Here is a 26,714-nt window from a genome sequence, read left to right on the forward strand (position 1 = left end):
TGAATAGATGCTCTTGTGTGCCTGCACAATGGTCTCTATTCAATTATGAACCACTTGTGCACGTCGTCTTTTGGAAGATAGTTTGTTACCCAGAATGCATTTGTGGTGGCCTCCTCATTTAGGAACTGGTTAATGAAATGACATTGGTTAAGGAAAATGACATTGGCTAATGAAAACTATAGGAAATGATCACAGCCTTTTCAAATATTTTGAAGATAAACGTAACTTTGTTTAAATTACAAAAAAAAACAATACTAGGTGTTATGGAAAATTAGGAGATACAAGACAAAAAGAAGACATATTTTAAACAAAGACTAAACTTTAGGTGTAGAAATCAGATGACTGGCTGCCAGGAGCTAGTGGTGGGGACGCGGTCACTGCTGCAGAGGGACCGAGGGGACAGCCATAATCTCTACCAGCTCTGTCCAGTAAGAATGCTAATTGAGCCACAAATGCAAGCCAGTGCCTTTTAATTTTCTAATTTGGGTGGTGGTTACCCTACTGTGTGCATTTACCAGAACTCATTGACTTGTACACCTAAAAAGGGTGACTTTTACCATGTTAAGTATACTCAATTTAAACAAACAAACAAACAAACAGATTTCTGCTAGCCAGAATGAGCTAATATAGGTTCTTCCCATGAACATTTATTAAAATTATCCCCTTGAAATGAATCTCAGAATAGAATTTGGCAGTTTAAAAAAGTCAAAAGTAAGAGCTAATAATTTTTATAGACTTTTTAGGTGTGTGAGTGTTTGTGTGTCTGTTTTTCCCACACAGCTTAGTTTAGAAAGGACTGGTGAAAATTTAATTAGTGCAATTTTTTTAAAAAGGTTTTGCATGCGTTTGACAAGATAAAGATGAGCACAAATTGTTTTGAGGAAGGACCCAATCAATGCTAATTCTAGGAAAAGAGCTTGTCACTTCTGTCTCATAACCACTTCTCTTGCAATAGCATTAAAAGTCACTTGTCTCAGACTTTCTTCTGCTTCTGTTGCATAGCATGCTTTGTAGTAACTATTTTGACAGTAGATCTGTCTAGCTGTAGGCATTTTTGGGGTGTGTATGGGGGGATGGAGCACATACCTTCTTGATAGGAGGAGGTTGTAGAGCAGTTGGTTGTGGGAGAGTAAGTTTAACTTTCAGAACTAAAGCCAGGAGGTATTTTTGGTTGTGGAACAATGTGTCACGGGTTATAAATAATGCCATTTGCCACTTGGCAGCTATTTTGGTGTTTTCTTTTTACACCTAAAAAAATCCATGTTTACATTTTGTCAACATTGACCATACAAATGGATAAGTCTAGGAGACATAGGTGGAAAAAATAACTTCTAAATAGTCTTAAAGCCCAAATTCCCGGACTGAATATTAAAAAGATAAAATTCCTTAGGGTCGGAAAACCAATCCCATAAGTGTAGGCTGGGAAGACACACTGATAGGAGATTATTCCACACCATTCGAGAGGACCAAGTGTGGTGTCCTGGTTTGGAACCCGACAAGCTGCGGAATACATTAAAGAAGTAGGCCCCATGTTAAGAAGAAGGTAAGCTCTTCTCCTTTTGTTTCTTCTTAGTTCAGGGCTTAGTTCAGTATCCTGTGCTCAAGAAGCAGTTAATCTAAGTCTGCCCCTTTCAAGATGAATTTCATCTACCTCAGAGGTGATCAGATTTCAATGTGCATTGAAAATGTAGGTCCCTGTCCCCAGAAATTTCTAGTTTAATAGATAGAAATGGGGCCTACAATCTGTACCCTCAACATGCACTTGCTGGTAGACTCCTCCTTGGGAAACACTGATTTAGAACAACCAGTTAGACTTTTATGAGGTTTCCTCTATTATCAGACACTATGATGAATTCAAATAAAAGGCAGGGTTCCTGTTGTGAACATGCTCACGCAGCTCACAGCACAAGGCAGGCTTCGTTAGTGGGACAGTTGGTATGAAGTGAAGGAGCTCAGAGCCCAAGGGCCATGCCACCAACAAGTGACACAAGGGTATGGGTTGGATTCAATTTAATGGAGATGAAACTGGGTGTCTGGGCACTTTGAGGGGGGAGGTAGTTAGTGTGAGATCCAAGAGGGAGGATGGCATCACCTGGGGGAGGAGCTTTATTTTGATATCGGCTGCAGTTTTGAACACCAAGGTACTTTTAACAGGCAAAAAGAAATATGGAAATTAGCAAGTAGACGTGAAGGAAATCTCATTGTCAGTGGTTCTTGAACTTGAGCGTGCCCTAGAATCACCTGGAGGACTTGTTCAAGCACAGCCTGCTGAGTCCCACCCTCAGAGCTTCCCATTCAGTAGGTCTGGGATGGGGCCTGAGAATTTCCATGTCTAACAAGTTCTCATGTTCTGCTGATGCTGCTTGGTCTGGGGATCACACTGTGAGACTCACAGCGCTTAATGAATGTATAAACAATCTGTAAGTGAGGATAGGAACCGATTGTGGGAGCAAGATGGAGAAGGGGATGGTCATCCAGGTGTTATGTGACCTACAACTTACCTTTTCCCCTTTGACTTACCTTTTCCCCTTTTCTTCTGAGATTTGTTTACTTTTAGGGCAGCTGGTTCAATGTTCTGGGGGTGGGGACAGGAATGTGGTCATCGAGAATAATTTGAGAACTACAAATCTTATATTCAGCATGTAGCCACAGTGCTTTTAAAACTCTGGTCATAATTGTATTTCTCAGATTTTATGAAGAAAAAATGTAAGAAAGGTATTTCATATTTTAGAACTGACTTTTACCCTAAGGCATATTAACCCACTGCTCTATGGAAGTCTCCACTCTAAAAGTGAACTCATGACCATAACCCCTCAAACTTGCTCCTCCTCCAGTGCTCTTTATAAACAGCATCATCATTGGCCCAATTTTTCGTGGCACAGGGTGGGCGTCTTCCTGGACATCATTCCTTCTCTCTCACACTTTCTCCGCGCACCTGGTCATTCACAAAGCCCGGCCAGTTCCATCTTCTAATACATCCTGTCTACTTTGCCCTCATCGTTTTGTCTGCCCACCAATTCTCACCCGGACCTTCCCCCATCTTCTCTGGCTTCCTTCTGATTCCTCACCTATGTAGGAGCCAGAAGGATTTTTTTTTAAGAAACACAAACCCCGTATCAGGTCACCCCTGTGCTTAAGACCCTTCAGTGACAGCCCTGAATAATCTTTCGATTCTCAAAATGGCCCTCATGGTTTTGTCAGGTTCAAAACCAGGGACCTGCATGGCATGGTCCCCGCCAACATTTCCCTCTCTGTTCTTTAAACTACTGTCCTAGTCACTGTTTCACTGCTTGAACTAAATCCATGTAAAACCATGCTCTTTGCTGAGGTGATGCTAGACCTCTGTTCCACAGAGAAGCAGGGGAGAGTGGTGTGGTCCTTAAGGAGCGTTTGTGTGATTAGAAGACGGCGGCCCTGCAGGCAGATGTGGCCCTGGCGCTAGGACAGGCTGGGTCTCAGCCTCCACTTGCCAGGGCAGGGCACCCTGTGTGGACACAACCTGCTTAGCCAGAATGGTGACCCTCACTCGAGGTGTCACTTGGTTTGCCTCCAAATGAAAATAGGTCTGTTTGTCCTATTTAGAAGCAGAGCCCTGGACAATGTTTTGAAATCCCCGGTAGCCTGCTGATGTAGTAATCATTGTAAATATAAAAAGGCTTCTACCATGAAGCTGTACAAATTGGATTTTGCGTGACTGGGATATCCTGGATGTGTCTTTCCAAGCCAGCATGTTGCTTGGAAACATATCTGTGCTGCTCTTGTACTAGCCCTTCTCACAGCTGAAGATTAGGAGTAATTTACAACCTAGAGTGTGTTTCAATGCTAGCCTGTAAGTTTGGAACGGAATACTTAAAGCCAACAGACTACCGTGGTTTTAGGATGTGGAGGAGGGCCTCCAACTCGTTGGAGTGGCATGACATTCTTCCATCTGACATGTTTGCTCTTGTGCAAATGACTTGAAGTATGTGAGACCTGGCAGGAGAAGAAATGGGAGGAGACCTAATTCTTGGTAGGCATGAGTCATCTTATAAAAATTTAAATCGAGCATTTTATTCAGCACTTTCATTGCCGGTACAAAACTATTCATCAGTCCTAGATTGCTTTGATGTACATGTTCTATATCCACATATCCTCTGCCAGGATCCTAGCATAAATCTCTCCCTGAGCAAACACTGAATAAATACCATTATGATAATTTTGCCTTTGATTTCTTGTTTTTCAGCTCAGTGTTGAATATTGTTTTTATCTTTTTAAATCTTTTTTTTTCCCAGCTTTATGGATGTGCCAACACATTATATGTGGCAGGGGTAGTATAAGAAAGTATGAAATACAACCAAGCATATGCAATACTTTGTGATTTCAAAACTAATGGACATTCTCTGGAGGTCATTTTTGGGTCTCTCAGTAGGAATAGGATTTGAATCTGGGAGCAAGTAACCGCTCTGTAAATGTTTGTTTTGAAATGGAAATCGCTGAATGTGTTACATCTAATAGGATTAGTGTGTTATGCTCATTGCCAGGTTATAAAGGCAGCTGTTGAGTGTTGTCACTGAAAAGAATATAACATGTCCAGAAGATTGTTGCCTATGAAACACGTTCTTCTATATAGAGCAGTGGCTGGGTTGCTCAGGCCAGTTGCACTCTAAACTCTGCCTCATGGGATGCCCTGTACCTTTGTAGTCATGCCCGACTCAGCATCTCGCCACTTGTATTAGTTTGCTAGGGCTGCCGTAACAAAGCACCACAAACTGGGTGTCTTTCCAAGAGCAATGTCTTCCATTTCTGGAGACTGGACATCCATAATCAGAGTGTCGGCAGGGTTGGGACCTTCTGAGGACTTTAAGGGATGGACCTGTTCCGGGCTCCTCTCCTTGGCTTGCAGATGGCTGTCTTCTTTTGTTTTCAGATCATCTTCCTTCTGTGCACATTTCTGGGTCCAATTTTCCCCTTTTTACAAGGACACTGGTCGTATTGGAATAGGACTCACCCTAGTGATCCCCTTTTAACTTTATTATCTCTGAAAAGACCCTATCTCCAAATAAGGTCACATTCTGGGGTACTGGGGATTGGGACGTCAACATATGAATTTGGGGGGAGACACAGTTCGGCCCAGCAGAACACCTATAGTTGAGCTTCGATACAAATTAACCTCAGAAATCTAGCAATATTCATTTTGGGATCTTCTGTAAGTCACCAAAAAAAATCTGTAAATTAGCTAGATTTTCCTGACCCAGCAGAACACCTCATGTTGGTGCTGTTGGTTCTGCAGAGAGTAGGGCTCTCTCCCTCATTCATTTCATGAGTCACGAGGCCAAAAAGTGTTAAGTAAATGAAAACAAAGACGAGAGCAGCGCCTTTAATAAGGGGACTTCAGCCACTCCCTTCTATCCAAGTCCATGACCTGTAAAATGTCTAACCCGTTCCAAGTTTCAAGGATTTAAAATATAATAACACGGTGACCCGTAATGTGTTTTTACTTGACACATGTTTTAGTCACACTGTTCTTGCGTATCCTTCATTTTCCACATAAGCCTTGTGTAGTTGAGCGGTTTTGACACCCACAGTTCCAATGCTTTGGGCTGACGGTTTATGCCCAGTGCTTGCAGTTTGTGATGCTGTCCAGTGACCCCTTCAGAGGTGTAGATCCTTGAGCCAAAGGATGTCTTCCTTTTCTCCTCTGGGCCTTTCCAAGTTCCTAGGAGATCAGGCATCTTCCAGACCTCTTCCTCTGCAGACCGCGGGGTCCTGTCATACGAGGCTGCCCCTCTCTGTTTTTTAAGCCGACCTCACGCCCTGTTCCCCAGTGTGCCATGTGCTAATGTGACGGGTATGGATCTTCTAAGGCTTCTGGGTGTTGAGGCACGACTCTAATTTTGTTTCTCTTAGCCCCAGAGATAGGGATGAATGGGATCTTCTCTCCTGTCTATACTAAATAAGTCAACTTTTCTCTCCCATCAGGTATATCCTAAAGTATCAGCAATCTGTTAACAAAACTACCATCACTGTGGAAACAGAATTTAGGTCTGGTTAGATACCACATGGCAGCCTCATCATGCCTCTGTGAGCCTGTAAGAGTATGGAAGGAGACGAGGTCGGGGTCCTTTCTGACTCTGTGGGAAAGGCCCCTGTAATAGTTACTGTTAAGATGAAATAGGTTATATACACACTGAGTGGCTAGATTATTATGACCACCTGACGTTTGTAGGCAAATTAGCCGTACAATGCATCGTATGGGATATGGAAGCCGAAGTCCTGTTCAAACACCTTTGCTGTCTGCAGTTACCAAGATAAAACATCTCTCCAATTCGCACAGGAACACAAGGATTGGGCAGTCGAGCATTGGGAAAAAGTCATGTGGTCCGATGAATCACGTTTCCGGTTGCATCATGCAGATGGCAGAGTGAGAATTTCACAGAAACAGCATGAAAGCATGCACCCCACATGCATGAGCACAACCCTTCAAGCTGGTGGGGGCAGTGTTATGGTTTGGGGCATGTTTTCCTGGCATGATTTGGGCCCTTTAATTCGTGTGGAACAACGTCTGAATAGCACAACATACCTAAGTGTTGTTGCTGATCAAGTTCATCCTATCATGTTGATGGCATATCCCAATGGAGATGGCTTCTTCCAGCAAGACAATGCGCCATGCCACGGTGCTCGTATTGTGCAGGAGTGGTTTCAAGAACATGAGGGAGACTTTACCTTGCTTAGGTGGCCCCCACAATCACCAGATCTCAATCCAATTGAGCATTTGTGTGATGAAGTCTAAAGAGCCATCAGGCAGTTGGTTCCACAACCATCAAATCTCACAGAACTGGACAGTGCTATTCATTAGGCATGGTGTCAGATTTCTCGCACCATCTTTCAACATCTCGTGGAGTCAATGCCAAGAAGAATCGCCACAGTATTGAAGGCAAAAGGTGGCCCAACGAAGTACTGATGGGATGGTCATAATAATCTGGCCACTCAGTGTATATTAGAGGCCCGGTGCACAACATTTGTACACGGGGGGGGGGGGTCCCCTCAGCCTGGCCTGCGCCCTCTTGCAGTCCGGGACCCCTCAGGGGATGTCTTCCTGCAAGCTTAGCAGGCCCAAACTGGCAGTTGGATATCCCCCGAGGGGTCCTTAGCGCTGCCGCGGAAGCGGGAGAGGCTCCCACCACCGCCACCGCTGCTGCGCTCACCAGCCATGAGCCCAGCTTCTGGCTGAGCAGTGCTCCCCCTATGAGAGCGCACTGACCACCAGGGGGCAGCTCCTGCGTTGAGTGTCTGCCCCCTGGTGGTCAGTGCACATCATAGTGACCGGTCATTCAGTCGATTTGCATATTAGGGTTTTATTATATAGGATTTCCCTAAGACAAAAGACCAGTTCTCTCTTTCTTCATTAAAAACTCAACTTTCCTTTCTTTCTGTCCTCCCCCCAGTCTCAGTACCTCGCTGGGTAGCTCCGTTGGTTGGAGTGTCGTTCCATACACCAAAAGGTTGCAGGTTCGATTCCAAGTCAGGGCATATACCTAGGTTGCAGATTCCATCCCTGTTCCGGGAGCATAAGGAAGGCAACCAATCAATGTTTCTCTCCTTTCCTCCCTTCCTCCCTCTCTCTGCCTCCTTCTCTTTCTAAAATCAATAAACATATCCTTGGGTGAGTACTAAAAAAAGGGTTCTGCATAGCTTTTGGAGAGCTTGTCTCTTTTTACTGTCACAGACCTCGGCCACCAATGCCCCAGCTCTCTCAGTGGGGTGAGCACTTAATAAACGTTATTTGCTTTTCTCACTTCTTTTTCTTCCCTGTTTCTCCGCCTCCTCCCTCCTTTTTTTCTTTCTTTCCTTTTTATGTCCATATCTTCCTTGTTGTTGTTTTTAGCATAATTTGTAGGGTAGGAGAGGATTTTTTTTCTTTTTTGGTCTGTCACGAGAAAGTATTTATGGAACCAATGAAGGGTGCTGAGCTCTGGGCTTCATATAGAGCAGAAAGTAAGCGTAAAAGGCCCACACACGATGTTCTCAGCTGGTATCTGGCAGAGACAGAAAACGTAGTTGCATGGAGCCGATATTTATGGAGCCCTTAAAATGGACCAGGCATGTGCAAGGCAGCTCACACACATTTTCTCAAATAATTTTTGAACTCTGGAAACTCAAAAGAGCTGCTACCTTACACTGAAAAGATTGTAGCTCTAAAATAAATTGTGGGGCTGTAATATATAGCATAGGAATATAGTTACAATATTGTAATACAACTTTGTACAGTGAAAGTTTCTAGACTTATCGTGGAATCACTTGTAAGGTATATGTCAAATCACTTACGTTGTGCACCTGAAACTAATGTAATATTGTATGTCATCTATAATTTTTAAATAAGTACTAGGTGTACTGGTTAATAAGGTGGATTTTTTTTCAATAGATGGAGTTACACATATGTTGATATATATGCAATTTGATATGTATGCTATTTTGTTGTATTGACAATAAGCTTCAAAACTTCATGTGTCAAATTTGCTGACGGTGTTAACATCATAGATATTTTTACACTTAAAAATGTCGAATTTCGTGCTAAAAAAAAATTTGTGGGAAGTTTTAATTCATTACTTTATTTTGAAGAAAAGTGCTGCTGAATACTTAGGCAAGCTTATGGTGAACATGCTCCATCTCAAGATACTTGTGAACGCTGGTTTAAACGCTTTAACAGTTATGATTTCGATGTGAAAGACAAAGAACATCCAGGTCAACTGAAAAAGTTTAAAGACCAATAATTACAAGCATTATTGGATGAAGATGCGTGTCAAATTCAAAAACAACTTGCAGGAAGATTGAACGTTGCTCAGCAAACAATTTCTGATCGTTTACAAGCAATGGGAAAGATTTTAAAGGAAGGAAAATGGGTGCCACATCAACTGAATGAAATACAAATGGAAAACCGAAAAGTCATCAGTAAAATGTTGCTTCAACGGCACAAAAGAAAGTCTTTTTGCATCGAATTGTGACTGGCGATGAAAAGTGGATTTATTTTGAGAATCCCAAATGCACACAATCATGGGCTGATCCAGGTCAACCATCAACATAGACTGCAAGGCCAAATCGCTTGGGAAAGAAAACAATGCTCTGCGTTTGGTGGGATCAGGAAGGTGTGGTGTATTGGGAGCTTCTAAAACCAGGTGAAACCGTTAATACTGATCGCTACCGACAACAAATAATCAATTTGAATCACGCTTTGATCGTGAAACGACCAGAATGGGCCAGAAGGCACGGCAAAGTAATTTTGCTTCAGATGACGCACCATCACACACTTCAAAACCAGTTAAAGACATGTTAAAAGATCTTGCCTGGGAAGTATTAACCCACCCGCCATATTCACCAGACCTTGCTCCTTCAGATTACCACTTGTTCCAATGGATGGCACACGCACTTTCTGAGCAGCACTTCAAAACGTACAAAGAAGTGGAAAATTGGGTCTCTGAATGGTTTGCCTCAAAACAAGAAAAGTTCTATTGGGACAGTATCCACAAATTACCTGAAACATGGGGAAATGTGTAGCTAGCGATGGACATTACTTTGAATGAAGCACTTTTGATGTTTCTCTTGAAATTATTGTGTTTTCTTTGATTACAAAATCTGCATTATTAACCGGTACACCTAGTAAATTAATTACAAAGAAAAGGTTACAATCCTGTGCTCTGACTTATAGGGTAGAAATTGAGGGAGGACATAAGGGATTTCTGTCACTCTTGTATTGCACTAATATTCTATGGAATTTTTCTTATACTCTGATCAATGTATCTTTGTTTTCAGTACCATTTGTTTGTTTTTCACCCCCTCCTTTTTTTAGGTAAAATTGACATACAACATTTTATTAGTTTCAAGTGTACAACATAATGATTTGATATTTGTATCTATTATGAGTTGATCACCATAATACATGAAGTTAACATAGTTACAAAACTATTTTTTCTTGTGATGAAAACTTTAGTAATACATTAAAGAATTTTTTAAAAAAGAAAAAACTTTAAAGTTTTACTCTTTTAATGACTTTCAAATATGTAATACAGGGTTCTTAACTATGGTCACATGATATACATTACATCTCCAGGACTTATTTCTTTTATAACTGGAAGTACCTTTTGACCCTCTTTACCCATCTTGCCATCATCATTCCTCTCCTTCCCCTGCCCACCCCCACCTCTGGCAACCGCCAGTCTATTCTCTATATAAGCCTGTTTTTATTTGTTTATTTGTTTGTTTAGATTTCACATATAAGTGAGAACATATGGTATTTGTCTTTGTCTGTCTTATTTCACTTAGCAAAGTGTTCTCAGTGTCCATTGATGTTGTTATAAATGACAAAATTTCAATTTGTTTATGGCAAAATAATATTCCGTTGCAGGTTGTTTTTATTTATTAGCTATTGTAAATAGTGCTGCGATGAACACAGGGGTGCATATATCTTTGCAGTTAGTGTTTTGGTTGTTTTCAGATAAATATCCAGAAGTAGAATTGCTGGATCATATGTAATTCTATTTTTAATTTTTTGAGGAACCTCTATTCTGTTTTTCATGGTGGCTGTATCATTTACATTCCCACCCACAGAGCACAAGGGTCCCCTTTTCTCTATAACCTCACCAACATGTTACTTTTTGTCTTTTGATAAGTCATTTTCACAGGAATAAGATGATAGCTCATTGTGGTTTTCATTTGCATTTCCCTGATGATTAGTGGTGTTGGGCATCCTTTCAGGTATGAGTTGGTCACCCATATGTCTTCTTTAAAAAAATGCCTATTGCGATCCTCTGCCCATTTTTTGATCAAGTTGTTTATTTGCTATTGAGGTGTATGAGTATTTTTAAAATGTATTTTGGATACTAAACCTTCATCAGATATATAATTTGCAAATACTTTCTTCCATTCCATCGGTTGCTTTTTCATTTTATTGATTGTTTCTTTTGCTTTGCAAAACCTTTTTTTCCCCCTTTTTTTGTTAGTGTAGTCCCACTTGTTTGTTTTGTTGCCTAGAGGAATTGTTTCAATTCAATTTTTTGGCCTTATTTACAAAATATTATGGATTCAATTCCCCATTGAAAACCCCATTGATGCACATTTAGGGTGTTATAGTTCTGTTTTTGTTTGACTCTCTTCTCTGCCACTTTGCAGCCATGCGACCTCTTCAAGTGATGATGATCTTTGATGGCATTTTTTTGGTGATAGGATATCCCAAATTGCAATAGGGATCAGGAGAAATAGTATGTGAGGATCACTCGTTTTAAGGTGTAATTGTGAAGAGTCAGAGCTAGATCTGTAACTTACAAAGGGTGAAGAGAAGGATTTGGGAGTTGTTTTTTGTTTTTGGCTGGGAATTTTAGGGCCAAAAGACTTTCAACATATTATTCATGGAAGAGAAGGAAACTGAGGATTAGTTTGTGATTGAAGATATAAAAGAATGAGGGAGTCATTGTTTAAAAGGTTGGGATGAGATCAAGAACAAGGATGAAAAGTTTTCCCTTGACAGAAGACTGTGATCTTGGAATAGGCAAGTAAGTGTACATAGAAATTTTAGCTAGAGGAGCGTTCTCAGGATTCTCTGTATGGTAGGCTAAGAAATAATCTACGAGATTAAGGGTCTGCATGAATAGGAATACATTAGGGGAGCGTTTTATAAGAATTTTTAGAGACAGCCATTATGAGGAATGTGATAGGGAGGGAACTAATGATGAATAAAAGGATTGTTGAATAACATTAAGTGCTCAGTCAAGGTTGAAGTTAGATATCAGGCATTTGAAGTGGAGCCAACCCCACTTTCTCTAGCAGTGCTTGGTACAGCTGAATCAAGACATAGCAAGAAGTTTCATAAGGAAAAATACACCTTTAATACTAAATTACTTTTTAACAGAAGGTAGGACTTGAGGCATCCTGAGATTAAGATAGCTCACAGACATTCAATGCATATGGTGTAAGTAGCAAAAATGTAAAAGCCAAGTGCATCATTCCCTCGTCTGTTTTTAAACTCAAGCAAGCACCATGTTAAGTAGAATTTGTGCCCCCATCACTTAGAATATCCAACTTTGGGGGTGCCACTTGAAAATAAGACAGATGCTAGCTATCCTTGGCTAGGAAAGCTATGTCTCCTGCCGGTGGTCTCATGTAATCAGGTCCGTGAGATGGACTTTATCGGAGAACAAATACAGAAATTGGCAGATGGTCACTGGAATGAAAACTCCTCAGTGCCTGGAATAGTTTCTGGCACCCGGTGGGCAAATGATAAATATTGAATATATACATATGAATAAATTTATCCATGTCATTTTGAAGCACTAGTCCTACCAGATACTGTAAAATATGGAAAGTCCTGGTTATATTGGCTATTTGGTAGTCCTGCCCCAGTCATTCAGCGTGTCGGTAGAATAAAAGCAAGCTTTCACATTCATGCCAAAACAACGCAACATATTTACTGGCTCTGCTTTTCCCTCCCCCCCCCCCCCCCCGCCTTATTCCCTCTCCTAAAAGCTGTGGGATACCGGGACTTTTGTTCAAGTGAAAACAAAATCTAGGTTGATGATCTAAGACCTAAAAGAACCAACAAGCCCATTAATGCACTATTGTTTCATAAGCTACCTAGTATGTTTGGTGGCGATTAATGAATAATTTTGTTGGTGGTTATTAATTTATTCATCAAACCTTTGCTGAGCACCATGTCCTGAGCTAAGCTTGGCATACAAGTGATTAAAAGTGGGACCTTCATTCTTTAAAAGCCCAGTCTGATAGAGACAACATCCCATGGACCCGAGTTAAGCGAGCCCACCTTCCAGAGACACACCTTTTCCCTCACCAGGTATAGTAATCTGGTAGAGATAAGCAATGGTTCCACATGGTACCTGATAATCGAGTTTTGTCTTGTTTTTAAAGTGCTATGAGAGTTCGTAATGGTGTTTGTGGTAATGGGTTTGGCTTGGGTATTCTGCCACGACATACAGCTTTCACGGACAAGATCCAGCTATTTCATTGTGCTTTACTGTACAGGATGGCAGGGGACGGCTCTCCGTGGATGATAATTTTATAATTCTTCTTGCTTCCTTTCTTCGGTGGATGGAGGAAGTCCTTGTGATGCCTGGGGCTGGGACTGGGTAGTCAGTTGCCTCAGTTAAATGGCCACTCCATCCTTCTGTGGAGCAGGCCACAGCCCTTGAGTCATTTCTTGTTCCCAAACACTGTATCAAATTCCGTTAGCTTTTCCACCCAAATACACACAAGGTGATACGAATGTTGGTATGTGTTACATAGGTGTGTGCATTCATCAGAACTCATCACATTGTACAGTTAAGACGTGTGCATTTCACTCTATGTAAATTCTCCCCTTCTCCCTCTCTCCCTCCCTCTCTCTCTCAATACCAAGTACATAAAGCCCTCCCTCCCCCGGGCCTTTGTATGGGCTGTTGTTTCTACCTGGAAGCTCTTCCTATACATCCACATGACTTTCCCCCTCATCTCTTCCAGGGCTTTGCTCAATGTCACTTTATCAGTGGGGCCTTCCCTGGCTATCACATGAACATTGTAACTCCTGCCGTTTTCTTTCTGCACAAAGAGCCAGCACAGCGTAAAGTTAAGATCACGGGCTCTGGAGTCCGCCTGTCGGGCTTCAAATCCATTTTCCAGCTGTACGTCTTGGGTGTCCCTTCTGTGCCTCTGATTTATCACCTATAAAATAGGAGTAAATATTGTGTCACTGGGGTTATTGTGAGGATTCAATGAATCAATACATGAAAAGCACTTAAAAGCAGAGCATGGTACATAGTAAGCTAATGCTTATCCTCCTTCCTTGCTTTGTTTTCCCATATTCTGTATCACCAGCTCACCTACTGTATATTGAAATATATATATTTACTTATTTATGGTTTCTTGACTTTAGAGCAACAACTTTTAATTTTCTTTCTCTTTTTCTTTTTCTTTCCTGCTATATCCTTAGAACAGTGCCTGGTGTATAATAGATAGATACTCAAGAAATGTTTAGTCGGGGTGAATAAGCGAATAGGAGAGGGGTCTGTGTACTTCGAGAGGCTATGGGATGGGTTGGGACAGGGGTTGGCAAACTTTTTCTGCCAAGGGCCAGATAGTAAATATTTTGGGCTTTGAGGGTTATAACTACTCAAATCTGCAAATAGCGTGAAAGCGGCCACTGATGATAACGAATGACTGTGACTTTCTTCTAATGAAACTTTATTTCCAAAAACAGGCAGTGAGCCAGATTTGGCCTATGGGCTGCAGTTTGCCACTGCCTGGGTTGGGAAATAATTTTTGGCCTTGTTTTCTGGTTCTCATCATCTTTCCCTTAAGCACATCTCTTGCAGCCAGTGCCAGCCATTCAGAACTGAAATATAAATGACTTGAAAAGCATTGTTACCCATTATTACCTGGGTCTGTACTCATTAATTGTACAGAATTTCCATGTCTTTTAAGACTTTAATAGTGAATAACAATGTTAAGGATGTATTTTGTACTTTCAACTGGATAATTTCAGGGCTCTGGCTTTTATTTTATCGCCCCCTCCCCGCAACAGCTGAGAACATATCTCTACTGCTGATGGTGGCCAGAAATACATATGCTATAAAAGCAAAAAACGTTGGCATTCCACTTACTGCACAGCCACGAGTGTAACTAACACCCAGTGGAAAGAGAAAGCCAACAGAAATTACCCACTAGACAGACAGTTTCGTTTTTAAAATCATTATAAAGTCTTATTCCTCCACAAAACTGTCCCCTCGCCCACAGTTTTTCTCACTCTTCCCAGACAGTTTGGTATGCTGGCAAGATTCTTCCACTCAAATATCGCATGCTTTGGGCTATGTTGTATGAATGACAAGTGATGAAAATTTAGCGCAAAATATGTAGCCTTTATTGCTGTAATTGAAACAAAGTGGACCAGAAATTGTACTGAGTGGGTGCTGTGCTGCATTGTAATTAGACGTATAAGTAGTTCAAATACACTGAGTGGACAGATTATTATGATCTCTGAATGCTTTTCAAGTCATATATATATATATATATATATATATATATATATATATATTTATGTTAGAGGCCCGGTGCATGAATTCTTGCATGGGTGGGGTAACCAGCCAGCCTGGCCAGGGGGAGGGGACATGGGCAATTGGCCGGCCTGCCTGCTGGTCGAACTCCTGGTCAAGGGGACATTTTGCATATTAGCCTTTTATTATATAGGATTATATAGGATAAACACTGAATAATCTGGCCACTCAGTGTATATGACTGCCATTGCTGTTAATTTTATACAACCAAAAATCTTTGTTTCACTTCTTCGGAATTTAACGGTATGTCATCCGTATCAGTGCTAACAGTTTTCTCCTTGCCATTTCCTCATTTCTATCACTTGGCATGTGTGCAGAGAGAACAATCTGAACCACACTCCCTAGTTCTTGGGGCGCTCTCGCTCCCTGCGTTGCCCCTTCTCTCTCCATCCAGGGTCCGTGGCTGCAGTGTCCAATCCCAGTGCTTGTGCACACACTTATTCCCAACACACACACGCAGGGGTCTCCCGAGTAGTGCTTCTCCAGCCATCTCTGCTGGAGAAGAACCAGTTTTTTGTTTTGTTTTTCTTTTGTCTTTTCTTTCTTTTTTATTGATTTCAGAGAGGAAGGAGAAGGAGGGAGAGAAGGAGGCAGGGAGGGAGGGATGGATAGATAGATGATGAGAGAGAATCATGTATCGGCTGCCTCCTGCACATCCCACACTGGGGATTGGGCCCACACTGGGGATTTAGCCCACAACCCAGGCATGTGCCCTGACCAGGAATCGAACCATGACCTCCTGGATCATAGGTCGACGCTCAACCACTGCGCCACGCCAGCCAGGCTTGTTTTGTTTTTCAATCTATCATGGATTGATTCTTTCTGTAAAACCCAATTTTTAAAAAAAATGGCTAGGTCAGAAAAATTGGATATCACGGGAAGGTCAGGTTGCTATAAAATATTCTAAATACTTACTCTCAATTTCTGGACTTATCACATAGTGGACCAGTACCAGTGGGTGGACAAACACCAGCTCACAGACCACATTTTAAATAGCATGACTTTAGAGCAGCCTTTCTCAAATGCTTTTGACCCAGTGTAAGATAGACTTTCCTCTATGATGCTGCAATTCATATATATCCACGTCCACATGAATGTGCACATTCTGAAATCACTGGGATGTCAGCTACCTCAAGGCAGAAATGGTTTTCTTTTTTTTGCTTGTTGTCTTCACTGTTCTATCTCTAGTGCCTGGCACAGGGTAGGCCTTCCATACTTACTGCATGCAGATGTGTATATATAATCGAATCAAAAGTTTTGCAGAACAGTACTTAACCTTTTTTTTCCTGTAAGACACTCTGATGTTGTCTATTTTGCTAAATGAATGTAGATTGCAGTCTACTAAATTTACTCCACTTCCTTCTAATCTTAGGGTCATGACCCATGACTTGTAAAACACTCCTGTAGAGGCTGCTTATATATAGGCAACTTGTCCTTCCCCTCCTTTCCAGAGCCTGGAGTAGCTATTCCGTACCCCTGCCCTCCTGACTTCAGTCTGGGTCTCACATCCCAGAACTGCTTACCTATTAGCCAGCGAAGCCTGGATTGGTAGACTTGGGTAGGATACTAGGAGCCAGATGGAGTCTATAGATTTTTTTAAGAACAAAGAAGAGATGGGTGGGGGTTAGAGTTAGAGTGGTTTGAAAAATTACAAGTTACAATCTGCTCAGGCCCCCTGATACTCCTCCACCATATTGGGAGCTAAGTTTGCAAACCCTTAGGAATCACATCATTCTGAAGTAGCGCAGTGAATTTGGTTCACCAAAGTCTTGAATAGTATAAAAATTCGTCCTGTGAGATTATAGATAGAAAGGGTAAGAGCAATGATCAAATTTATCCACATTTACCTTAAAAGTTAAGATGAGGAGATAAGTTTCTGGCTTATGCAGTTAAGAGGGAGGTCACACTGTGGGCCGAAACGGGGACTGTGAGGGCTGGAACAGTTATGACATAAAAGTGTGTGTGTGTGTGTGTGTGTGTGTGTGTGTGTGTGTGTGTGTGTAGCCCTTGGAGCAGAGCACCACGCTGCAAGCCTTTGATGTCCTCCACATGAGGTCCAGGGATCAGAGATCACAAACAGTCTCTGTTTTCACGGAGCTCACAGCTTAATCAAGGAGACAGATACTGTTAAATGAAGGCTCTTGTTGGAGGTTGGTCATCCTAGTCAGGGCAAACGAGCTGTGTGATTAATACCTACTGACCTCAGTGAGAAGCACACTTGGGAACAAGATGAGTTTTGGTCTCATATCTTACTTCCTGAGTTACCTTAGACAAATTTAAAACTTGGTGCAGTCATAGTACCAACAACACTAGATAGGGAGACATGGGGCATTCTTTCGATTTATCACAGTATCTTTAGACTTACTGATATTTAATACATATCAGTTTTTCAAATACCAGCAACATCCTCTTATTCAAAAAGTAAAGGATCTTGGCTTATTGTATGAACCTTTGTATCCACTCCTTTCTGGTTGTCATTCCTAAATATTAATAGCATGCAGATGAAAAGCTCATTTCCTTTTATCTTCCCCTATCTTCCCTTGCTGCTTCATTTATTTTAGTACTTCCCAGCTTTGCCCCATCATTTTTGTTGCTCTTTATGTTAGTGAGCAAGAGAAGTAATTTTACTAATACACAGTCATTTATACTCCCCTTTTTTATGGTCTGCCTTACAATTCTCTGTAAGAGGCTCTTCTGTTTTCTGAGTGTGTTTGTGTTTATGCAGGTGGTTAATATAACAAGTATTTTCTTATTTGGTTTGTAAATATTTGCTGAGCCTTTGGTATGCTTGAAGTTATGATAGAAAAAATGAAAATATTTAAGACAACATATCATGATGAAGGGTGTTTGAAAATCCTCTTGTCTAAAGATATGAATGGAAAAATGTAATATTTTATTATGGAAAATCTCAAATATATGAAAATGTAGGTAGAATAGGATAATGTTGCCCCATATACTTATCACTCACCTTCAACAATGATCAAATCAGGGCTAATCTTATTTCATCTATATCTTCACCCTATTCCCCTCTTTATTATTTCAAAGCAAATTCCACATATTATATTATTTCATTCATAAATATTTTACTAATCATCTCCAAAAATAAGAGCTCTTACAAAAAGAACTATTAAAACTTCAAAATTAAAATAATTCCTTAATATCACCAAATATAGTCAGTGTTCAAATTCCCAGTTATATCATCAACTAGAGGCCTGGTGTACAAATTCGTGCACGGGTGGGGTCCAGCTGGCCTGCCCCATCGGGTCGATTGGGGGGTGGAACTGGCTGGGGGGAGGGACCACAGGCAGTTGGCTGGCCGGACCCACCCCCTGGTCAAACTCCCGGTTGAACTCCTGGCCAAGGAGACAATTTGCATATTAGCCTTTTATTATATAGGATATTTTACTTATTTTACAGTTTGGCAAATTTTTTAATGTGCTATAATATTAGATATCACCCCTGCTGCTAACATCCCCATCCTTTTTGTTTTCAGCACTTGGCCTGTCCCTTGATCCCCACTTCTTACCATGTTTTCTTTTTCACGTGATTCTGAATTGATTTTCCTGGGATGTTAGAGCAGATTGAAGGTGAAAGGATTTGGACTCACACAGTGGGGAGGAGAAAGTATGTGATGACAGATACATAGCAGACAACCAGAAAGCAAGGAGGATTGCTTAAGAATCTTAACATGTTGCAGACATAAGGACTTAGTGGAAGTTTAAAGGGAGGGTTTTTCAGGTTAAAACATAATTGCTTCTTGAGAGCTGTGATTCTTGGATCAAAAGTAAGAAGCGGGGGCTGCGGAGAGGAGCTCTGCCCTTGTTTACCTTGGTAGCCAGTTCCAACCTCATCTGGGTGGGGCGTGTGTCCCAGGAGGAAGGACGGCCTCTTTAGTCCTGTGATGGAGTGTGCTCTAGAATCACATGAACAGCTTGAAAAACCCAGGTTGGTGGGGCCCAAGGATGTACATTCTAACTAACTCCCAGGTGATGCTGCTGCTGGTCCAGGAACCATAGCTTGATAACCACTGATAGTCCTTCCTACTACCTGTTGGTCTTTCCATTTTTAAGGCATTTTATCTTTCCTAAGATTGTATTGCTGCATACATTGGAACCCATTGTGTAATTGATGTAACATCCCTAGTGAGCATCTTTGGGGAAAAATTGGTGAGAAACCTGTGGGTGATTTATATGAAAATATATTGTTTTTATAATGATCATATAATATGGCGCTTTACCAGCCTAGTGAAATGGATGTAAACATGCTCTTTCATTTTTCTTTTTTTCAAAATGCCATTAGCTTATTGGTCTAGTTAAGGATTACTTTAGTTTATTTTTTTAAGTTTGTTTTTTATTGTTGACCGTATTACAGGTGTTCCCTATCCCCCTCTCTGCCCGCCCCCCCCTCCACTGCATGGAACATTCTCTCTTTCAATGAAAGATTTTTTCTCTCTTAAGTGTCTTAATCTCAGTGAATTGTATCCATCTCACGGCACAAAATTAGAAGTTCTCTTTCAAACCTAAACATTCTACCTAAGGAAAGCTGAGAAGGAAGCCAGGACAGATGTCATTCTCACCAGAGTTCAAAACAAACTTTGTAATTTTCTCACAGCCTGTCTTTCTTTCTTTCTTCACAGAGAGACTGGGCAGCTAGCCCGACCTAAAACATCAGTTAGTCAGCAACTCTGCAAAAACTTGTGTTTTTTCTGCCAAACTTTTAGCCACCACACCCATTGCTGGAACTTTCCCTGGTATTTTACCCCATTCAAGTCTGCTCTAAATGGGTTCTAACCAAGCTTGAAATGTACCCCAAACTTGCTTCTGTTGGGTCTCTTTTTGTCCCTTCCTCTAATATATGAATATTATTCCCAGGTTCTTGCTTTTCTAAGACTATTCTAAACTTATTTTAAATTAAGTCATGGGAATAGGAAACCACTAGATTGAGGACTCGTACAAACAGAGCTGGTCTTCTCTGTTCACATCACACAAGTAAGGGTTTTCTCAGGTTTGAACTCTGACCTTTAACTCAAACCAAATTCCTTTGTTGTGGTGGTTGTATTTTCTGGTGCCTTTTCCTTCAGCAAGTCATTCAAAGAAGTATACGTATATTAGTTATTTAGAATCCAGAAATCATTTTGCTATTCTCTGAGAATCAATGGATGTTGAAATTTTAATTTTCTAAATGGTTCTGTCAATCCAAAAGACCAAATTATAATCAGCAGGTCTCTGGGTAAACAAAGAATTAGAACAGAGGGACCTGGATATTCTGTCTCTTATTTTTGGACCTCAGATCTGTACTTGGATTATTCATTATCCTTGATTTGTGATGTATTGTCACTCTAAGTCCATGCATTTCCTCCATTATATAAATTCATTTACTTATTTAGTTAATTTTTTAAAGTACAATTTCATTTTAAATTTCTAACAATCATCTTCATTCCTAGTTTTTAAAATTTGAGATGAGATTTCCATATATTGAAATGCACACATCTTAAATGTATAGTTTGATGAATTTGACAAATGTATAAACTTGTGTAACCAACACCTCAATTGACACATTAAACAGGAAGTCCCCCAGTACCTCCTTTAATCATTTGCCACTTCCTACAGATAACTATTGTTCTACTTTCTATCACCGTAGATTGCCCGTCCTTGAATTTCATAGAAAACGAATCATACAGTACATAGTCATTTATGTCTGGCTTCTTTTGCTCAACATACTGTTGCATGTATCAACAGTTCAGTCTTTGTTATTGTGGAGTAATATTTCATTGTATTGGAATAACATTCCATTGCATTAAGTATGTGAGAACACCCAGGAGAATCTTCCTCTCAGACGTGTTTTTGAGGATATAGGACAATCTTTTTAAGAGTATAGTATTTTCTGAAGGCTTTTTATTTAGCCTTTCTATTTTTGACAATATTTTGACCCATTCATGACCATTGGCATAGCTTTATCAACACAGATGCTCACTCAGTTAGGCTGACTCTAAAATACCGCAGGCCATTGGCAAGTCTGAGTTTTAATATATATGGAAATTCTATTCTTAGTGTTAGTGTTTCTCCACCTCAGGCTTCTGCTCTCATTCTTCTCTGTAATCCTTTAAAGCCCATTTGGAATTTATTGAGACTTACTTTGTGGCCTTGTGTACATGGCCCATCATGGTGAATATAACTTGGACTTGAAATGTATATTCTGCATTTAAGTGTTTTGTTCTATAAATTGAATTAGGTCAAGATGGTTACATTTTCACTACCCTTAAAATTCCTGCCCTAACAGGTTTGACTCAGTGGACAGAGTGTTGGCCCATGGACTGAAGGGTCCCGGGTTTGATTCTGGTCAAGGGCACATACCTTGGTTGCAGGCTAGATCCCTGTTGGGGCGTATGCAGGAGGCAACCAATGGCTGTGTCTCTCTTACATTAATGTTTCTCTCTCTCTCTCTCTCTCTCTCTCTCTCTCTCTCTCTCTCTCCCCCCATCCCTTCACTCTCTCTAAAAATCAATGGAAAATATCCTCGGGTGAGGATTAACAACAACAACAAATGTAATCCTGTACACTTTAGCTATCACCCACCTTTTCTATATTACATGCATATTTATTGTGTTTACTGCCTGTCCTCTCCTTACTGTTACATGTAGCATATTATGTGATAAATATAGAGATCAAGAGTAAACATTTATAAGTTTTTTTAACAGTGAAATATTGTCATCATAGTTTTATGTTATTAAACAAAGGATTGGTCTCTAAAGAATTGGAAACTTTTTTAAAAAAAATTGGTTCTTTACTGCTTTGAAAATTATGGCCTAGATTCTTATACCTCCATGTATAAGAGGTTCTGGACAGAACAGAGAAGTAGATAATTACCTGTCATACTTGGAAGTGTTTCGTGCCCTACACAAATCATAGTTGCTAGCAAAGAAAATCAATCCTTGTTTTTATAAATTGGTGGGGCAGTGAGAGTTTTTCATTGTGAAGCATTACTTTGTTTTATTAGCATTTCCCATGTTTATTGCTGAGCTGACGTGTGTTCCTTTCTATGTATCTCATGTTATCTAGAGCGCTTTGAAGCGCTTTTAAAATGAAGGTAATGCAAGCCACTTAATTATATGAAAGTAAAGGACTGAAGGCCATTCGGCTTAATCCTTTATGTTCTCAGTTTTCACGTTTTAAGTTTTCCAGCCTGAAGTGTGATTATTAAATCTGTGCCCCACCTTGCTGGATTAGCTGAATGTGCAAGTAAGTTTTTGAGAACTACCTAGGCTCATAACCTGGCTTGTTAACCACCTGAATTCTGGTAACTGTGAATGCACGCCTTGGGTATTTTCGTGCTGTAGTATTTCCACATAACATGGTAGAGATATTTTATACCTTCTGAGGTAAGTAAAGTTCTGGGAAACTCTTAGATGAAATCTATAAAAACTATAAAAACAAAGTAATATTTCACAATGATTAGATGGCTTATTATTAAAATGAATGTACATAAGAAGTGATCCAACAAGCTTTTTATCAGAACTGTAAATGTGTTTATAAAAAATAAAGTGGTAAGTGAGATCTGGCTGCTTAGAAACAGAGGGCAAAGGTTTCTATTAAACAGCATTCCCTTTACTTCCCATCTGCAAAGTCGCAGAAGCCTTATTTAGGCCTATTGGGAAAATTTGTCTGGTACCTGAAATGCATTAATTAATATTGAAAAACATATAATTTGACTTTTTCCTGCTTTGACCAAATTTCTTGCAAGGCTATAAGTTCAGTCAATTTTTTGAATAGGTAAAAGAGTGAGTAGCCAGTGCCAATTTCAGCGTAAACCTATCTTTCAGCTAGAGAATCAGATAAGAAATTACAATATTGTTGGAAATCAGACCTAGGCTAAAAATTGGTCTTTGCTATATTTACTTGGCATGTTTCCTTGCAAAAATCAACAAACATCTTTGATTTCATTTGTAAAACTAAGATGAATGTATCCATTTTATAGGGTTGCTGTTATGATTAAGGATTGTGGATAATTTATGTAAATGTATAGGGACCATTGTTGACACTTGATGCATGGTAGCTATTGTTACATTAAACAATAGCAGTTGATTTGTGTGTTTACCATATACGCACACAATGAGAACCATTTTCTTATACAAGTCTTATGGTAATCCTTATACAGAAAAAAGGGGGCAAAATTAAGAGAGTAGAGATTGGTTTGGGCTGGAACAGGGAGGGAGAAAGCTCTGGTCTACCCAGCATTCCTCAGGGCCCTGAGCAAGGCTCCACAGCCAGGCGGGATACCCCTTATGGAGACCTAGAGCTCTGTAGAGTGCGGCATGGAAAGCATTCTGCACTTGAAACACCTTGAGTGCAAGAACGGAATCTTGTTTCATTAACTGATACAGGTATAGCATGTGGTCTCGCAGTGTAGTAAGCGACGGTTGGCCGCAGCTCGTTAAATGTTTCAATTAATTCAGGTCTACTACTTCAGAAATTCTCCCTATTTGCCTGCCAGGTGGAGTTATCATTTGAAGTTGAATTATCAAACCTGCCAGGAAGCATGAGTCATTTAAAGGATGTAATGATAACATCATTATTTTTTCAGATCCAGGTTGGAATTTGCCCTTCACAAATAACAAAATGATGAGTGATGCAAGTGACATGTTGGCTGCGGCGTTGGAGCAGATGGATGGTATTATAGCAGGTAATGTGCATCCTCTAAAATATGCAATCATGCCATTTATTCTGCTCTCTTGGCTTTTTCATTACAGCTGTTTTATTACCTTTCCACTTTCTTATTTTCACTTATTGGCTCTCTCCAATGCCTTTAGGGTTCCCATGGTTCATCCTTGACCCTCTTTCCCATTTTCTTCCAGAATTTTTATTTTTTTCAAAAAATGTTCAATTAGAGTTGACATTCAATATTATTTTATATTAGTTTCAGGTGTATAGCATAGTGGTCAGATGATTATGTAATTTATGAAGTGATCTGTCGATAATTCTAGTAGTCATTTGGCACCATACCTAGTTATTACAATATTATTGACTATATTCCCTATACTGTACTTTACATCTCCATGACTATTTAGTAACTACCAATCTGTACTTAATCTCTTCACCTTTTTCACCCAATCTTCCTAATCCCCTCTCCTCTGACAACCAGCAGTCTGTTCTCTGTAACTATGATTCTGTTTCTGTTTTGTTTGTTGATTTATTATGTTCTTTGGAGTCCACATATAAGTGAAGTCATATGGTATTGTTTTTCTCTTACTTATTTTACTTAGCCTAATAAGGTCAATCCATGTTGTCACAAATGGTAAAACTTCATTCTTTTTTTTTTTATGGCTGAGTAATATTCTATTGTAGAGATGTATCATATCTTCTTTATCCAATATCTATTGATGGGCACTAGGATTGCTTCCATATCTTGGCTATTGTAAATACTGCTGCAATGAACATAGGGGTATTAGTGTTGAATTTAATTAGTGTTTTGGATTTTTTCAGATATATATATCAAGTAAGTGTAATTGATGGGTCATAGGTAATTCTATTTTTAAGGAACCTCCATACTGTTTTTCCATAGTGGCTGCACCAATTTGCAATCCCACCAGTAGGGTAGGAGGCTTCCCTTTCCTTCACATCCTCACCAACATTTGCTCATTGTTGATTTATAGATGATAGCATTTCTGACATGTGTGAGGTGATAGTTCATTGTGGTTTTAATTTAATTTCTCTGGTTAGTGACGTTGAGCATCGTTTCATATGTCTATTGGTCATCTGTGTGTCCTCTTTGGAGAAATGCCTATCATATCCTCTGCCCATTTTTTAAACTGGATAGTCTGTTTTTTTGGTGTTAAGGTGTATGCGTTTTTTAAAAATTTTGGATATAAACCCCTTATCGGATGAATCATTGGCAAATATCTTTTTCCATTCAGTAGATTTTTTTTTTTCCATTTTGTTATTTGTTTTGTTTTTTTTGCTGTGAGTTCCATTTGTTTATTTTTTTCCCTTTTGTTTCCCAAGGAGATATATCAGAAAAAAATATTACTAAGAACAATGTCAGAGAGTTCACTGCCTAAGTTTTCTGGTTTTATTTATTTGGGTCCTCTCTTTTTTCTTAATGAGTATTGTTAAAGGTTTTCAAAGAACCAGCTCTTAGTTTCAGTAATCTTTTTTTTTTTTTTTTAGGCTCTATTTTGTTTATTTCCACCCTGATTTTTATTATTTCCTTCCTTCTATTCACTTTGGGTTCTGTTTATTACTGTTTTTCTAGTTCCTTTAGGTGTAAGGTTAGGTTGTTTGTATGTGATTGTTCTTGTTTCTTTCTTTATTTTTTATAATTTGAATCTCAGAAAAACAACAAATGATTTGATAGTATATTTGTTCCCAGTATTGTATAGGATTACTTAATACTACAAAAGTATTAATTTTTAAAATTTTAAATCATTTTTTATGTATCAATTACAGTTGACATAGATTTTAATATTAGTTTCAGGTGTACACCCCAGTGATTAGACATTACATAACTTACTAAGTGATCATCCCGATAACTCTTGCACCCATTTCTCACCATACATGGTTGTTAGAATATTATTGACTGTATCCCCTATGCTGTACTTTACATCCCCATGACTATTCTGTAACAACCAAATTGTACTTCTTAATCGCTTCACTTTTTTCACCCATTCCCCCAACCCCCCTCTCATCTGGCAGCCATCAAAATGTTCTCTATATCTGTGAATCTGTTTCTGTTCTGCTGGTTTGTTTATTTTGTTTTATTAGAGTCAATTGTTGACACATATGTATTATTGCCATTTTATTGTTCATATTTTTTATCTTTTTTTTTCTAAAGACCTTTAACATTTCATATAATACTGGTTTGGTGGTGATTAACTCTGTTAGCTTTTTCTTGTCTGGGAATATCTTTATCTCTCAATTTTAGAATGATAGTCTTTCTGTGTAGAGTAGTCTGGTTGTAGGTTCTTACTTTTCACCACTTTGAATATTTCGAGCCAACCCCTTCTGGCATGCCATGTTTTTGTTGAGAAATTGTCTGACAGTCAATTTCTGGGAGTTCCCTTGTAGGTAACTCTCTTTCCTTTGCTGCTTTTAAAATTCTGTCTTTGTCTTTAATATTTGCCATTTTAATTATGATGTGTCTTGGTATGTGCCTCTTTGCATTTCATCTTGTTTGGGACTCTCAACTTCCTTGACCTGTATGTCTATTTTCTTCATTAGGTTAGGGAAGTTTTTAGTCATTTTTTCAATTAGGGTCTCCATTCTTTGCTCTTTCTCTCTGCCTTCTGGTACCCTTATGATGGAAATGTTTTTATGCTTGACATTGTCCCAGAGGTACCTTAAATATCTTCGTTTGGGTGGGTGTTTTTGCTACCTTGACTTCCAGATCACTGATTTGATCCTCTGCTCCATCTAATCTGCTGTTGATTCCTTCTAGTGAATTCTTCATTTCTGACTGGTTCTTTTTTATGGTTTCTATGTTCTTTTTTATGCTTACTCTCTTTGTAGAAGTTCTCACTGAGTTCCTTGAGCATCCTTAAAACCAGTGTTTTAAACTCTATATGTGGTAGATTGCTTGCCTCTCTTTCATTTAGTTCTTTTTTCTGAAGATTTCCCTTGTTCTTTTATTTGTGACATGTTTCTTAGTGTTCCC

General features: G+C 39.6%; 1 protein-coding gene across 7 annotated transcripts in view; it reads left to right on the forward strand.

Annotated features, from left to right (window-relative positions):
* Window positions 1-26,714, forward strand: part of PPFIBP1 (PPFIA binding protein 1) — a 166,368-nt gene that overhangs the window by 84,073 nt on the left and 55,581 nt on the right. For all 7 annotated transcript variants that reach the window (XM_079774977.1, XM_079774973.1, XM_079774974.1 and 4 more), the window contains exon 3: window positions 23,649-23,747. In XM_079774977.1, the coding sequence (XP_079631103.1) occupies window positions 23,684-23,747 (64 nt within the window). In that variant the 5' untranslated portion in view covers window positions 23,649-23,683. The remainder of the gene's footprint in view (window positions 1-23,648; window positions 23,748-26,714) is intronic.

This window comes from Cnephaeus nilssonii (genome assembly GCF_951640355.1).
Source record: "Cnephaeus nilssonii genome assembly, chromosome: 6".
NCBI lineage: Eukaryota > Metazoa > Chordata > Mammalia > Chiroptera > Vespertilionidae > Cnephaeus > Cnephaeus nilssonii.